Below are 15,918 nucleotides of genomic sequence, written 5' to 3'. Positions count from 1 at the left end.
GTGTTGCCACAGGCTGCTGTTTTACTTTGTTTGTAGTTACAGGCAGCACGCTGTTGGAATAAATCTATTAGGTTGAATCTGTGTGCGCAAACCGCGTTTTTTTGTTAAAACCCATAACATAGGACATTACACAAAAATAAATTTGGCTACAAGTCGGGTTATTGTTTCGTCGAGAACATAGAGAGAAGATCCTAAGTCGAAGACAAAATCATTGAGTCCTCACATTTCACGTAATAGAAGGCTTGGCAGTAGCAACAACAGAATTAAAAATTTAAGTGCCAGTGCCAGGAAGACCAAGTAAGAAAAAAAAACTCTGGTTTTAAGAGGGTTTTTTCTGATCAGAGAAGTATGAGATTCCAGGCAGTATATGGCATATTTGAAAAGAGGGGTGCTCGACTGTATGGCTGGGGCCAATTAAAAAAAAAAATACATCAAGTTAATGGGCTCAAGGGTAAAAAGTTTAAAGTTTTAAAGTTTATTTATTATTGTCACAAATAGGCTAGCATTAACACTGCAATGAAGTTACTGTGAAAATCCCCTAGTCGCTGCACTTCGGCACCTGTTTGGGCACACTGAGGGAAAATTTAGTATGGCCAATGCACCTAACCAGCACGTCTTTCAGAATGTGGGAGGAAACTGGGGCATCCGGAGGAAACCCACTCAGACACGGGGAGAACGTGCAGACTCTGCACAGACAGTGACCCAAGCGGGGAATTGAACCCGGATCTCTGGTGCTAACCACTATGCCACCGTGGAGTACTGGATGACAGTAAAATAACAGTACTGGCAGTCTCGAGCCACTAGTGCCTACAAGAGAAATGATGGGTCAGTTAGGATCCATGGGACTTTGCAATGAAGAAATTGAATCATGGAGTTCCTATGCTGAGCGTTTTCAGTACTTTGACAAGTGAATAAAATAACAGATAACTTGCTTGTACCAGATTTTGTCAGTACAATACGAAGTAAAACCTTAAATTTGCTGTGGAACTTGGTTCATTCAGCAAAGCCAGGAACTAAAACTTTTGATGACTTGACAAAAGATCCTTGAAGACCATTGCTCCTCATTTCCCAAATGTTAATGTGGAGAACTTGTAGATATGACTATGCTGAGCTTGTCTGAATCTTGTCTTGGGACATTGCTAACAAGTTCATCCAACATTTTTCTCTTAATTGCAGTTTACTGCAATCTTTTACAGTTGAGTGTCGCAGGTTACACTTCATAGCTGATCATGAACCCGTTGGGTTTATATCAATAATCTAGTAATTTTATCTGGTCCATAACTTTCCAGGTTAATTAAATCCGCTTTCACAACTTGCCATCGTTGTTTTTGATGCTACTGAACCAGTTGCTGGCCTAATAAGATAATCAACACACTACTGTCTCCATCGAAAGCTAAATCTACCCTCAAAAAGTTGAGCATTCTCCTTTATGACAGTGTTTCTTTATAAAGCCCTGCGGGGATAGGGGCTAGGTGGGATCGTTGTCGGTGTAGGTTCAAGGGCCGAATGGCCTCCTGCTGCACTGTAGGGATTCTTTGTGGTGGGAAGGGTTTTCTCTCACCACATGGATGCAATAAAAATTGATGGACAGTCCGTTCTAAGATTTCTGAATTTTTTTCTGCCTCTCTTTTACTGTAGGACTATGCTCAGTGCTTCCATTACATTTTTGACCATACTATATTATAACTGAGCTATTCTATACCCTTTTTCATTGCAACCTCATTGTATTATAACTACACAAAATTTGGGCTCAAGGGATTAGACGTAATATATTTTCATAGATTTAAGATTAGTTAATGAACAGAAAACAAATCCAGAATAAATGGGCCATTTTTGGGTTGGAAAATTGAGATTACCTGCAATCATGCTTTGGCCGTAGCTGTTTACATTCTATATCAGTGACTTAGATATCTAAGTGTAATAATCAAAGCGTAATAATCCAAGCTAGCTGCCAATACAAAGCTGGTTGGGTAAAGTAGGCTGAAAAGTGTTTGCAGAAAGCTGCAAAAAGATTAGGTAGATTGAGTCAGCAGGCAAAAACATGGCATGTTGAATGGGGAAATGTTAAATATTAACCATGGGAAAAATCAAAAAGCAGGATATGTTTTAAATGGTACAAGACTGGGAAGTGTTACAATTCAGCAAGACTGGATTTCCTTGTAAATGAATCACAAAGTTAATATGCAAATACAGAAAGCAATTAGGAAAGTAAATTGTATGTTAGCTTTTATTGCAAAGGACTTGAAATATTAGAGTAAAAAGTCTTGGCGTAATTACACAGCACATTGGTGAGCTTACATCTGGAATACTGTGTGCAGTTTCGACTCTGCACTTATGGAAGGATATAATTTTGCTTTACAATAAAGGTTCACTAGATTGATCCTTGAATGACTAGATTGTCCTATGAGAAGAGTTTGAACAGGCTAGGCCTAAATTTTGGCATATAAGTCTGCCTGCTGTACTATGTGACCCTATTTTCCAACACCAAAAAAGATATTTAGGCCTATACTCGGCAGATAAATTGATTTGCCTTTTCCAGACACACTATCTTTGCATTAGGAGTCAGACTCAATTTTTCACCTCAGAAATTCCTGTTTTACTCACCTCATATGTTGGCACATGGGATAAAGCAGGCGATACGGGCATGTTGCCAAGAAGAAACGAGAGCTAAGAACAGATTCATATGCCAAAAGGCGTACAGAAATGACCCTTTGGCAAACAGAATGGAGTACCATAGCATGCCAACTCATCAAATAACTGCAACGAGGGAATTTGTGTTGGCAAAAAACTGGTGCACGAAAAGGAGGAGGAGCAATCAGCGCTTGAGATGCCCTACACCAAATGCATGATGAGAACGGAACAGCCATTGACCTGATATTGAAAAGTGTGTATTGGAGTGGGTCCTCAAATCGTCACAATGATGGCACGGTGACACAGTAGCTAGCACTGCTGCTTCACAGCGCCAGGACCCAGGTTCGATTCCCGTCTTAGGTCACTGTGCAGAGTCTGCATGTTCTCCCTGTGTCTGCGTGGGTTTCCTCCGGGTGCTCCGGTTTCCTCCCACAGTCTAAAAGATGTGCTGGGTAGGTGCATTGGCCATTCTAAATTATCCTTCAGTGTACCCGAACAGGCACCAGAGTATGGTGACTGGGAGGTTTTCACAGTAACTTAATTGCAGTTGATGTAAGCCATCTTATGACACTATAAATCAACATTAAACTTTAGTCATCACCAGAAATACAATGTGTATATGTACACTTAAATGGGCCAAATGAAACCCCAAACCCAGCATAGATTTCAGAGCAGCAGCCAGTTGGTATAACTGCGTTATGGAATGAAAATATCTCATGCTGTGGCGGAAGACCCAAGTTTGCTGAGAGACTACCATGATATCATGACCTCGATGCCTAAACGACCAGCTCCTAGCAATTCTGCTTCAAACAGTGACAAAACATGAGTGCCCATTATCAGCAATAGAGATGAAACATTCATGAATTTCAATATACTAGCAGCGAAACTGTGGAGTGAAAAGGTTCCAAAGCACTTCTAGTAAAAACCGCAGGGACCAGAAGATGACTCTGTGGTACTAGTCTGCATGTCTGATAAAACAAAATTAAAGCCTCTGGTGATTTTCAAACATAAAACCATGCTGAAAATCAAATTTCCTGCAGAGGTTTTTGTGCATGTCCATGACAACAGTTGGATGGATGAGGATGGAGTGAAGTTGTCGATCAGTAATGTATGGGATAGTTGCCCGGTGGCCGACATAAAGAATACAGCTTAGTGTGGGACATGCTGGGACCTCACCTACTTCGTTGAGAGCTAGAGGTGCTTGTGAAGAATTAACACCAAAATTAGTTATACTAAGCGGTCTAACATCTGTAGTTCAACCTTCCTTGTCTGTGCCACAATAAGCCATTCAAGGATCTTGTTGGCACTGAATGGAATAGGTGGATGGTTGCTGAAGAAAAAGCCTTCACGTAAAGTGGAAACATGCACGCTGCCCCACTTAATGTCGTGTGGTTTTGTCGTCATATCATGATTGCTATTCATGTAGAAACTGTTATCAGGTTATTCAAAAAATGCAGAATAACCAATTCAGTGGATGGAGAGAAAGATGATTTGTTGTGAGATATGATTTTGAAACAAAGTGCCAAATCTGATCCAGAACGAAGATGCCATATCCAAGGTAGCTCAATTAATTCAATGAACCTCTTTGTACCCCATGTCAAAGACAATGAATTTGATGGTTTGTAAAACATTGATTATAGTTAAAAATATTATAGAATTCATTAAATAAAACATATCATGTTGATTTAATTTATTTTACTGCTGTTCTATCTTTTACACATTTCAAAAAGGCACGACCACTTACACCATTTGTGGCAGTTCACACATTATACTTGGCGTATCAGTCAACCCCAATTTGGGATGGATTTTTTAAGGATTCAGAGGTCGACTTAGACTCTGCAATCTATGGTACCTAGAATTTAGGCAAATGAGAAGTGATCTCATTGAAACATATGGGATACAATTCTCTGACCATGTCTGCGACTGGGATTCTCGGGTCCCACTGCAGTGGATAGAGTTTTGGCTAAGTGCCAAATTCTCCATTTTTGCTGGCAGCAGGGATGTGGCATACGAGATTTGGAGAATCCCAACCGTGAATTCTTAAGGGGTTTGAATGGGTGGCTGCTGAGAGTCTGGAACTGGCAGTCACAGTTTCAGAATAAGGCCATCTAATATTGAGTTGAGTAATTTTGGTTTGCTCAGTAGAGTATGAATCTTAGAATTTTTTTACGTGAGGGCTCTGCAAGCTTAGTCATTGAGTATATATATTAAAGTCGGAAATCATTACTTGTTTGCACTTTAATGTTTTAATTAGATGTTTGATTCAAGCATATGGTGACACTATGGGTAGGTGTGGCTAATTTAAGTCAGCCATGATCTTGTTCAATGACAGGATAAACTTGGGGGACTGAATGGTATGCCCTTGCTCGTATTTCTTATATTGATGTGTAAATTAGATTGAGTCGGGGGGAAATCTGCATTCTTTCAGAAGAGCTCCACAGTGGAACTGTTAACTCCCAGAATCCTCCATTCTTCTGGCTTTTAAAAAACAAGTTTGGTGTTCCTAAGTCACTTTATCCTAAATTTTCTTTTACTCTTTTCAGCTCTGGAAATGTTCTTAAAGGGACCTTGGCAATTAATCTTTATTTCTGAATATATTTTTAAAAATTACTTTTAAACATTGGTTTGAGATATTGCATTTTTAATCGTGCTGGATTATAGAAAAGGATCATCATCTTAAATATTTACGAGCAACCTTGCTCTTATCTGACATTCTGTTTATAAAATATTGGTTCAATCAAAGTTTTCTGTTGGTGTACATAAATTTCTTTCTAAATGCATTTGACTTTTCAAGATCAGATAATTGAACCATGGAAGTGTTTATGAGAGAAACCACATCACCCCAATTCCAAGTTATGATGCTATTGTCATTACAACTGAAAAATGAGCTTATTATATTTTTAACAATTTCTCCAAATTAACCAACATTTGGGACAAAACACACATTTAAAATAGCACAATCGTTGTACTAGAATATCTTGGAAACCTTGCAATTATTTTGACAAGTTATGTTATTTTAGCAACTTTCAACATGTTTGGGGCAGGATGTTTGAGCTTTGATACATTGCATTAAGAAAATAGCAGCATGAACATTACAGATCAGAATTTCCCAGATAATGTGTTGTTACTCTCAGCTATGTGGTCATGAAGGTTGTGAATCAGAAGTTTTTTTTTTCAATGTCCTTTGTACAGGTTGACTTGAAACTTGAAAATTTGATATCTGCAATCTGGAATAAGCAAGGAGTTACAGAATCAAAAAATGTAAACTCTGTTTCTCTTGTCACTGATGCTGGCAGACCTGCTGCGTTTTCCAGCATTTTCTGTTTTTATTTTAAACTCAAAACTGGTTTTGAGCTGAATTTCAATCACATGCCAGCAAATCCCATAAACCTATCTCCCAAGTTCACAAAATAATTTCAGTTATACTCATTATTTTTGTTTTAAGTGTTCCCAAAGTCCTGTGTTAGTGAAGTATAAAAATACTACGCATTAACGTTTTTGAACTGGGATAATCAGCTTAATTTGAAATATTGCAGCAAATAGTTCACAGGTTGGAAAAATAATTGCATTTCTAGTTCAGGAACCTAAATTTACATTTTCTGTGAACAAAAATATATCTGGGATATGGGACAGATCCCATTCAAAGGACGCAATTTTGTTACCTTTCTCTCGGCTGTTACTCTTGAAATAATGAGATTTTGAACTCGTCAATAGAGTTTTTAATTTCCCATTTATTGTATTTCACTTAATGCTGATATATATTTAATGTATGTAATACACATTATTTTGCTTCTAATATGCTCTGACTGGTTTCACACTTTATATTTAATAAATTTGTTTAATCAGTTCTTCAATCAGGTCCTAGTTCTGGGAAAGTCTTCAGTCAGTGACTTGTCTGAACACGTTTTTGATCTCATTATGGAGCTTTTTGCTATTGATCCTCACCTGCTGCTTTCAGTAATGCCACAGCTCGAATTTAAACTTAAGGTAAGTTTCAGTTATATTGCTCAATCGGAGACTGATAAGACATAACTCTGTAATTGATGGTCATCTTTTGGATTTTGATGTTGAAGTGATTTTGTTTTTATGTAATGACCGGAAGTGGGAGTTATAAAGGGCTTTCAAAATGTGCAAGGAATTCAGGGGCAGGAGTACTTGATAAATTCTGAGATGAGCAAAAGCAGGTGAGAAAACTGATAAGATAAATAACTGAAAGGACAACTAAGTACTTTTAAAATTGGCTGCAAAGAACAGAAGTTAAAATATAAATCCCAAACAAAATTGATTGCAAGAGCTGGAATCTAAGGACAGATGCAAAGAAAGTTATTTAAAATAAATGTTAATTTGAAGTTGCTTAATTCAAATTACTGGATAATTCACATTGCATTTATAAGGGCCAGTGTGCCATTTGCTTAATTCGAATTTCTGGATAATTTGAATACATTTTGGGCAAAAACGACTGAATTATTACGAGAAAATTATATTGTCTTTATCTAGGAATAAGAGAGATTTGCTGAAGTGAAATATCCGATTTCCAGGAACCGCAGACGAGGACCTAAACTAGGCAAATAGCAAAGGATATTCTGGCTATACCGAGGTTAGATGCTCTTAAAAGAAACAGAATCCCAAGTTGACCACTTGCACCCAAGTTTCTTAAAGCAAATGAGGGTTGAAATTAGTGAAACTGATATTTTGTAATTTTGTTAAATTTAAGGTGTTGTTCCTGAGCTTTACAAAGTGATTATCATGTCACCATTGCTTCAAATGATTATGGAGACCAAACTGAAATTATTGATTAGTGACTGGATGATCTTGTGGGAAGGTGTTTCAAACAATTTTCAAATTTCTGGTGTATGAGCACCAGAAAAAACTTGTTGAAGGGCAATGATTATGGACTTGGGGAAAGGGAGCTTGTATGTAACAAAGTGTACTCGGGTTTTTTGAAGATACTATTGAAGTAAAATAATGAAAATTTATTTCATATTGAGTATTTGCTACTCCGAGAGCTTCTGATACTGTTCCACTTAAATGATTAATAGCTGAGGCACAGAGTTGTGAAATAATGGGTCAGGCATGACACTGGTGAGAAAATTGATTAAACAGGGCATCTTATAAATAGATTTTTTCAAGCTAGAAATAGATTTGAGTGGAGTAGTCCAGGGACCATGGTGGTGTCCCAATTCTACGCTGGTGCATTTTTCTGTAGGTCCTCCTTTTAACTGATGCAAGGCATTGTTTCCCACTATCACGTCAGTACTTGCATGTGCACAGCCCACAGAAGGCCTAAAATAGTTCTTCATGAATTATTGGAACATTGGAAGATGAACGGTGGCACAGTGGTTAGCATTGCTGCCTCATAGCTCCAGGGAACCAGGTTTGATTCTGGTCTTGGCTGACTGTCTGTGTGGAGTTTGCACGTTCTCCCTGTGTCTTTGCGGGTTTCCTCCGGGTGCTCTGGTTTCCTCCCACAGTCCAAAGATGTGCACGTTAGGTTGATTGGCCAAGCTAAATCGCCCCTAAGTGTCCCAATAGGGTGGGGATGAGGGTAAATACATGGGGTTATGGAGATAGGGCCTGTGTGCGAATCTCTGCCAAAGAGTTGGTGCAGACTCGATGGGCCAAAAGGCCTCATTCTGCACTGTAGGATTTTATGATTCTCTGATTTCAGGTTATTTTCTACTTTTCCTATATTTCTGCTTCTGTGTTTTAGGTGAGTCTTGGTACCTTGTGGTTTGCCAGCTTCACTGGCTGTAATATCTAGCAAACACTTTTGTAAATTAGCAGTACTGTGCCTTGATAGCAATTTTCCTTCGCCTTTGAAAATCAACAGAACATCACAACATCAGACTAAAATTTTTACATTTGTAAATATTTTGAAGAAAAAGTATCTCATCTTTGGTGAGGGGGAAAATGTACTAACCAACTTTACAGGCAGAATCAAATTGTGATAGTTGTATATCCAATGCAGCTATTTGGTTGCTAGCCTTTGCATATGCAGTACTTGTCATTTTGCCAACTGCAGAAACTAATTAACCTAACATCTTTTGGAAGGTTAAAAATTATTTAAACTTTTTAACCTGTTTTGACAACCTTCAAACAGCCAAAGGGGTGCTGTATTGGCATGGTTATTAGCTCAAATCAGAAGATTATATTTTGAAACAGACAATTTGCACATTTTTGTTTGATTTGGTTGCTCCCTTCCAGATTTCTGTGGTCTTGGAGATGACTGATTAAATCAATGTGATATTTGTGTTAAGTTAAGCTGGTGTGTCTTGCAACTGAATTAAAGTAACTGTTTTGTAGTTATGAACAGGCAGAAGTGCTTTCTTTTTGGTCACGCATTCCATAACAGACAGGAGAAGGAGTAGGCTATTTGGTCCATAGAACCTCCTTTACCTTTCAGTAAGGTCATGGCTGATCTGATTGCGACCTCAAGAATTCTAATAAATGTGTCAGACATCATTTCCTTTTCAAAATATTACATTGACACTTAAATGTATTTTGACTTTTTATATGTCCTGCTGCTACTCCCTTAATAATGAATTCCAACATTTTCACAATCACAGATATTAGGTTGACTCGTGTTTAGTTTGCTGCTTTATCTCTCCCTCCTTGTTGAATTAGAATTTTTACATTTTGTGCATTTCAAATCTTTCCAAAACCTAAGCAATTTTGGAATATAACCAATGCATCGGTTTTCTCTGTAGTCTTAGGATTCAGACCATCAGGACCAGGGGATTCCATCAATCTTCAGTTCCATTAGTTTTCAAAGTACTTTTCCTTGAGTGATCATGATTGATTTAAGTTCTTCCTTTGTGCCCCTTGAGTTTCTACTATCCTTGGGATGTTTTCTTATCTGCTGCCGTGAAGACAGATGTAAAATATTTGTTCAAAGTCTCTATTTCCTTTTTTCTTGTTACTAATTGCCATTCTCATCTTCTAAGGGATCAATATTTATTTTAACTACTTCCTTGCACTGTCCACTGTCATGAGGCTGTGCCTCTTTTGTTTTTGAAGATATGATCCTTCAACTTTCAGTTGACTAGAAATTTGAACTGAGAGCAATTTGAACTGGGAACTTAAAAATGCAAGGCCATCGCCTAAGGTGAATGTGAAAAACAAATTGCACTTGGGAATGTGAACAGAGGGATATTTCCTATAATCCAGGGCCTTAACAAAACTCTGAGCAGTCCAAGGAAGAGATATTAAAAATGTAAAGCACTGGATGTTGACTGCCACAGGCAGACACACCCAAAACCTCTTGGAAATACACAGTGGGTAAAGTGTTTCAAGGCAAAGCTGCTCAACCATTGGTGGTAGGTTGCAAGTGACATAGGTATTGTGAAGAAAGTCTTCAGCAGAGACAATAAGTTTCAGGCTGTTCTCTCTCCCTCCCTCTTTTACAATAAGTGTGTCGAGGGGCCAGCAGTGCCAGAAACTGACCAGCAAAGCAAGATCTTGTAATAATTGCAACATCATCTACATCTGACAACGTCCAAGAAATCAAACACAAATTGGTTGCAGTGTTCAAAATCAACGGTTCGAGGACAATCAAAGGACATTTGACCGTGTTTTCTGTTACTTTTTAGTGTTACACACTAACCAATGCATCCACTATCTCTGCATCCTGAGGGTTCAGACCATCAGGTCCAGGGGATTGGTGTTTTCTTTAATCTTTTAGTGTTCACGCTAACTCTGCTCACTTCTGATATGTGTGCGCGCCCATGTCAGGATGACTGCATGAGGGCTGAATGTGTTTTTACTATTGTTCTATGGTTTTGTGTCATAGAGATGTACAGCACAGAAAAAGGCCTCCGGCTTATCATCTCTGTGCTGGTTAAAGACAAACCACCCAACTATTCTCATCCCATTTTCCAGCACTTGGTCTCTCGCCTTGTTTGCACATCTAAATGCTACATAAATGTTATGAGGGTCTCTGCCTCCACCACCCTTTCAGTCTGCAAGTTCCAGATTCCCACCACACTCTGGGTGAAAATGTTTTTCCTCAAATCCCTCTGAACCTCCTGCCCGTTACCGTAAATCTATGATTCGCAAAAACCTTGTTTGATTGAGTCCATAGAAATGATACAGCACAGAAAAGGGCCTTTCAGCCCATCTTGTCCAAGATGTCCTTTCTAATCCCATCTTTCTGCCCATTGCCCAGCAGCTTACAACACTTAAGGTGTGGATCCAGATCTTTTTAAAGAGTTTCGGGTCTTTACCTGCACCACCAACTCAGACAATGAGTTCCAGGCACCCACTACTCTCTGCAGAAATAGGTTTTTCTTCATGTCCCCTCTAATCCTTCTGCCACTTGGCTTGAATTTATGACCCCAGGTTTTGAACACTCTGCGAAGGGAAACCAGTTTCTCCTGTCTACTCTATCTCTACCCCTCTCAGTTTTGTACACCTCAATCATGTCACCCCTCAGCCTTCTCTGTTCCAAGAAAAACAACCCCAACCTCTCCTCATGGCTACAATTCTCCAGTCCTGGCAACATTTTAGTGAATCTTGTCTGCATTCTCTCCAGAACAATTACATCATTCCTGTAATGTGGTGACCAGAACTGCACACAATGAGGTTGTGGCCTCACCAGCGTCTTACACAGTTCCACCATTACATCCCTACATTTGTATTCTATACTTCTGCGAACCACTGTACCACCATGCCAATGAAGGAGAGCATTCCATATGTCTTTACAATCTTATGCACCTGTACTGCTACCTTTAGGGACCTGTGCGCTTGCACACCAAATCTCTCACTTCATCTACCCCTCTCAGTATATTGCCATTTATTATGTATTCCGTTTTACTGGTTGTCCTCCCTAAATGCATTACCCCACAGTTTTCGGAGTTGAAGTCTACCTGCACCAACCACCAACCCATCCAGCTTCCAGCCATCCTCTACACTATCCACTACATGGCCAATTCTTGAGTTGTCTGCAGATTTCCCAAACGTATACCCCAAGTTCCAAGTCCAAATCATTAATATATAAAGCAAATGTCAGGAGTCCCAACACAAAGCCCTGCGGAACACCACTTGAAACAGCTTTCCATTTGCAAGGGCAGCCATCGACCATTTCCCTTTGTTTCCTGTTACTTAGGCAATGTTGGATCCAATTCGCTACATTACTCTGTATTCCATGGGCTTTTGCTTTTTTGACCAGTCTGCCATGTGGGACCTTGTCAGATTGATCCTCTTTGTCACTCCTTCTTGCTCACAGCTTAAATAGCGAAGTACATTCTGATCTGGAAAAGGCACATCCTCATAGGAAAGAAACACAAACCTTTGTCATGACCAACCGAGGAGGTTAACTAGAGGGGAGCCAATTCACTCCTCACCTGGTTAATAAGACCATTTTATAGTTCTTGCTAATTTATTTTTGTATTCTACTTTGTCTTTTTTTCTCCATCTTAGCTTGTTAGTCATCCCTTGCTTGCTTCTAAATTCTTTTCAATCTTCTAGGTTACCACATCTTTTTGGAGCATTGTATGCCTTTTCTTTCAATTTGATGCCATCCTTAACTTGCATTGTTATCGATGGATGGTGCATCCTTTTTGTAGGTAAAGTATTTCTTTTTGACACTGTAGAGTGCCTCGGAGATTCACGCTGAAAATCTGTGGGTGGGGCCTATTGCCACTGGAGAGGCTGGCAGCAATGACTGCGAAAATCCCCCAGTCGCCGCACTCCAGCACCTGTTCGGGTACACTGAGGGAGAATTTAGCATGGCCAATGCACCTAACCAGCAGGTCTTTTGGACTGTGGTTGTGTGGAAACCAGAGCACCCAGAGGAAACTCATGTAGACATGGGGAGAAAATGCAGACTCGCACAGACAGTGACCCAAGCCAGAAATCGAACCCGGGTTCCTGGCGCTATAAGGCAGCAGTGCTAACCACTGTACCACCATGCTGTCCTGGCACCAGGCAGGCAACTCAACCTTTGGGACCCACATCCTCAAACTATACCAAGATGCTGTGGTCAATTTGCTGATCCTCTCTGCAGTCCCTGCTCTTGCCCACAAGGTTATCCAATAACCTCAAACTTGCTGGACAAGTTTCCTGTTTCGCTGTGTTCAGCTCTCCCTCGCTGGCGTTCTCTCCCCGCCCACCCCCCCAGCGCTGGTGCTCTGCCGCCCCCTCCTCCCCCGCCCCCGCCCTCCTCTCCCGCTCTCCTCTCCCGCCCACCCCTCTCACCCCCCCCCCACCCCTCTCACACGCGCCCCCCCGCCCCCCCCCCCCCCCCCCCCCCCCCCCACCTGACGCGCCCCCCTCACGCCTCGGTCCCCCTTCGCACCCCCTCGGCCTCTCCCCTCGGCTGCCCCCTGCCCAACCCCCTCCCTCAGCCCCCCCCTCTCTCTCTCTCTCCCCCCCCCCCCCCCCCCCCCCCCCCCCCCTCGCCCCCGCTTTCTCTCTCTCGCGCCCGTGCGGACCATGTAGAAAACTAGAACAGCGTCACTTCCCGAACTGCACCACATCGTCTCACTCAGTAAATTTCCATGTTTGGTACTCTGTCACAGATGTACCCCATTGAGCTGACTTTCATGTTACTTGCAAAGAATTATGAGCAATTTAGTGGGTTTTACTATTTAGGGGGAAATGGTGGTGTAGTGGTAATGTCCCTGGACTTTTATAAGAACATAAGAACATAAGAAATAGGAGCAGGAGTAGGCCATCTAGCCCCTCGAGCCTGCCCCGCCATTCAATAAGATCATGGCTGATCTGACGTGGATCAGTACCACTTACCCGCCTGATCCCCATAACCCTTAATTCCCTTACCGATCAGGAATCCATCCATCCGCGCTTTAAACATATTCAGCGAGGTAGCCTCCACCACCTCAGTGGGCAGAGAATTCCAGAGATTCACCACCCTCTGGGAGAAGAAGTTCCTCCTCAACTCTGCCTTAAACCGACCCCCCTTTATTTTGAGGCTGTGTCCTCTAGTTTTAACTTCCTTACTAAGTGGAAAGAATCTCTCCGCCTCCACCCTATCCAGCCCCCGCATTATCTTATAAGTCTCCATAAGATCCCCCCTCATCCTTCTAAACTCCAACGAGTACAAACCCAATCTCCTCAGCCTCTCCTCATAATCCAAACCCCTCATCTCAGGTATCAACCTGGTGAACCTTCTCTGCACTCCCTCCAATGCCAATATATCCTTCCTCATATAAGGGGACCAATACTGCACACAGTATTCCAGCTGCGGCCTCACCAATGCCCTGTACAGGTGCATCAAGACATCCCTGCTTTTATATTCTATCCCCTTCGCAATATAGGCCAACATCCCATTTGCCTTCTTGATCACCTGTTGTACCTGCAGACTGGGCTTTTGCGTCTCATGCACAAGGACCCCCAGGTCCCTTTGCACGGTAGCATGTTTTAATTTGTTTCCATTGAGATAGTAATCCCATTTGTTATTATTTCCTCCAAAGTGTATAACCTCGCATTTATCAACGTTATACTCCATTTGCCATATCCTCGCCCACTCACTCAGCCTGTCCAAATCTCTCTGCAGATCTTCTCCGTCCTCCACACGATTCACTTTTCCACTTATCTTTGTGTCGTCTGCAAACTTCGTTACCCTACACTCCGTCCCCTCCTCCAGATCATCTATATAAATGGTAAATAGTTGCGGCCCGAGTACCGATCCCTGCGGCACGCCACTAGTTACCTTCCTCCAACCGGAAAAACACCCATTTATTCCGACTCTTTGCTTCCTGTCGGATAGCCAGTCCCCAATCCACTTTAACACACTACCCCCAACTCCGTGTGCCCTAATCTTCTTCAGCAGCCTTTTATGGGGCACCTTATCAAACGCCTTTTGGAAATCCAAAAACACCGCATCCACCGGTTCTCCTCCATCAACCGCCCTAGTCACATCTTCATAAAAATCCAACATGTTCGTCAAGCACGACTTTCCCCTCATGAATCCATGCTGCGTCTGATTGATCGAACCATTTCTATGAAGATGTCACTAGTGCGGTTGACAGAGGGGAACCGGTGGATGTGGTGTTTTTAGATTTCCAGAAGGCGTTCGATAAGGTGCCTCACAAAAGGTTGCTGCAGAAGATTGGGGTACACGGAGTTAGGGGTAAGGTGTTGGCGTGGATTGGGGATTGGCTATCCAACAGGAAGCAGAGAGTTGGGATAAATGGGTGCTTTTCTGGTTGGCAGTTGGTGACCAGTGGCGTGCCGCAGGGATCAGTGCTGGGGCCTCAATTGTTTACCATTTACATAGATGATCTGGAGGAGGGGACTGAATGTAGGGTATTCAAGTTTGCTGATGACACGAAGGTGAGTGGGAAAGCGAATTGCGTGGAGGACACGGAAAGTCTGCAGAGAGATTTGGATAGGCTGAGCGAGTGGGCGAGGATCTGGCAGATGGAATATAACGTTAGCAAATGTGAGGTTATCCACTTTGGAAGAAATAATAGTAAATTGGAATATTATTTAAATGGAGAAAAATGACATCATGCGACTGTGCAGAGGGACCTGGGGGTCCTTGTGCACGAATCGCAAAAACTCAGTCTGCAGGTGCAGCAGGTGATCAAGAAGGCGAATGGAATGTTGGCCTTTATCGCGAGGGGGATAGAATATAAAAGCAGGGAGGTCTTGCTGCAACTGTACAAGGCACTGGTGAGGCCGCAACTGGAGTACTGTGTGCAGTTTTGGCCCCCTTATTTGCGAAAGGATATATTGGCCTTGGAGGGAGTGCAGAGAAGGTTCACCAGGTTGATACCGGAGATGAGGGGTGTAGCTTATGAGGAGAGATTAAACAGATTGGGTCTGTACTCATTGGAGTTTAGAAGGATGAGGGGTGATCTTATAGAGACATATAAGATAATGAAGGGGCTGGATAGGGTAGAGGTGGAGAGATTCTTTCCACTTAGAAGGGAAACCAGAACTAGAGGGCACAGCCTCAAAATAAGGGGGGGCCGGTTCAGAACAGAGTTGAGGGGGAACTTCTTCTCTCAGAGGGTAGTGAATCTCTGGAATTCTCTGCCCATTGAAGTGGTGGAGGCTTCCTCGTTGAATATGTTTAAATCACGGGTAGATAGTTTTCTGATCGATAAGGGAATTAGGGGATATGGGGAGCAGGCGGGTAAGTGGAACTGATTCGCTTCAGATCAGCCATGATCTTGTTGAATGGCGGGGCAGGCTCGAAGGGCCAGATGGCCTACTCCTGCTCCTATTTCTTATGTTCTTATGTCCCCTGACTAGCAATCCAGAGCCATGGTCGCTGTGTCATTAATTGAAAAATCTGGAATTATATGCTTGTCTCATGGTCAC

At 41.8% G+C, this 15,918-nt stretch overlaps 1 protein-coding gene across 6 annotated transcripts in view; it reads left to right on the top strand.

Annotated features, from left to right (window-relative positions):
* Positions 1–15,918, top strand: part of pds5a (PDS5 cohesin associated factor A) — a 226,653-nt gene that overhangs the window by 91,750 nt on the left and 118,985 nt on the right. For all 6 annotated transcript variants that reach the window (XM_078216356.1, XM_078216398.1, XM_078216375.1 and 3 more), the window contains exon 8: positions 6,478–6,618. In XM_078216356.1, coding sequence (XP_078072482.1) covers positions 6,478–6,618 — 141 coding nt within the window. The remainder of the gene's footprint in view (positions 1–6,477; positions 6,619–15,918) is intronic.

This window comes from Mustelus asterias, chromosome 1 (genome assembly GCF_964213995.1).
Source record: "Mustelus asterias chromosome 1, sMusAst1.hap1.1, whole genome shotgun sequence".
Classification (NCBI taxonomy): Eukaryota; Metazoa; Chordata; class Chondrichthyes; order Carcharhiniformes; family Triakidae; genus Mustelus; species Mustelus asterias.
This window is presented reverse-complemented; position numbering and strand designations above follow the sequence as displayed.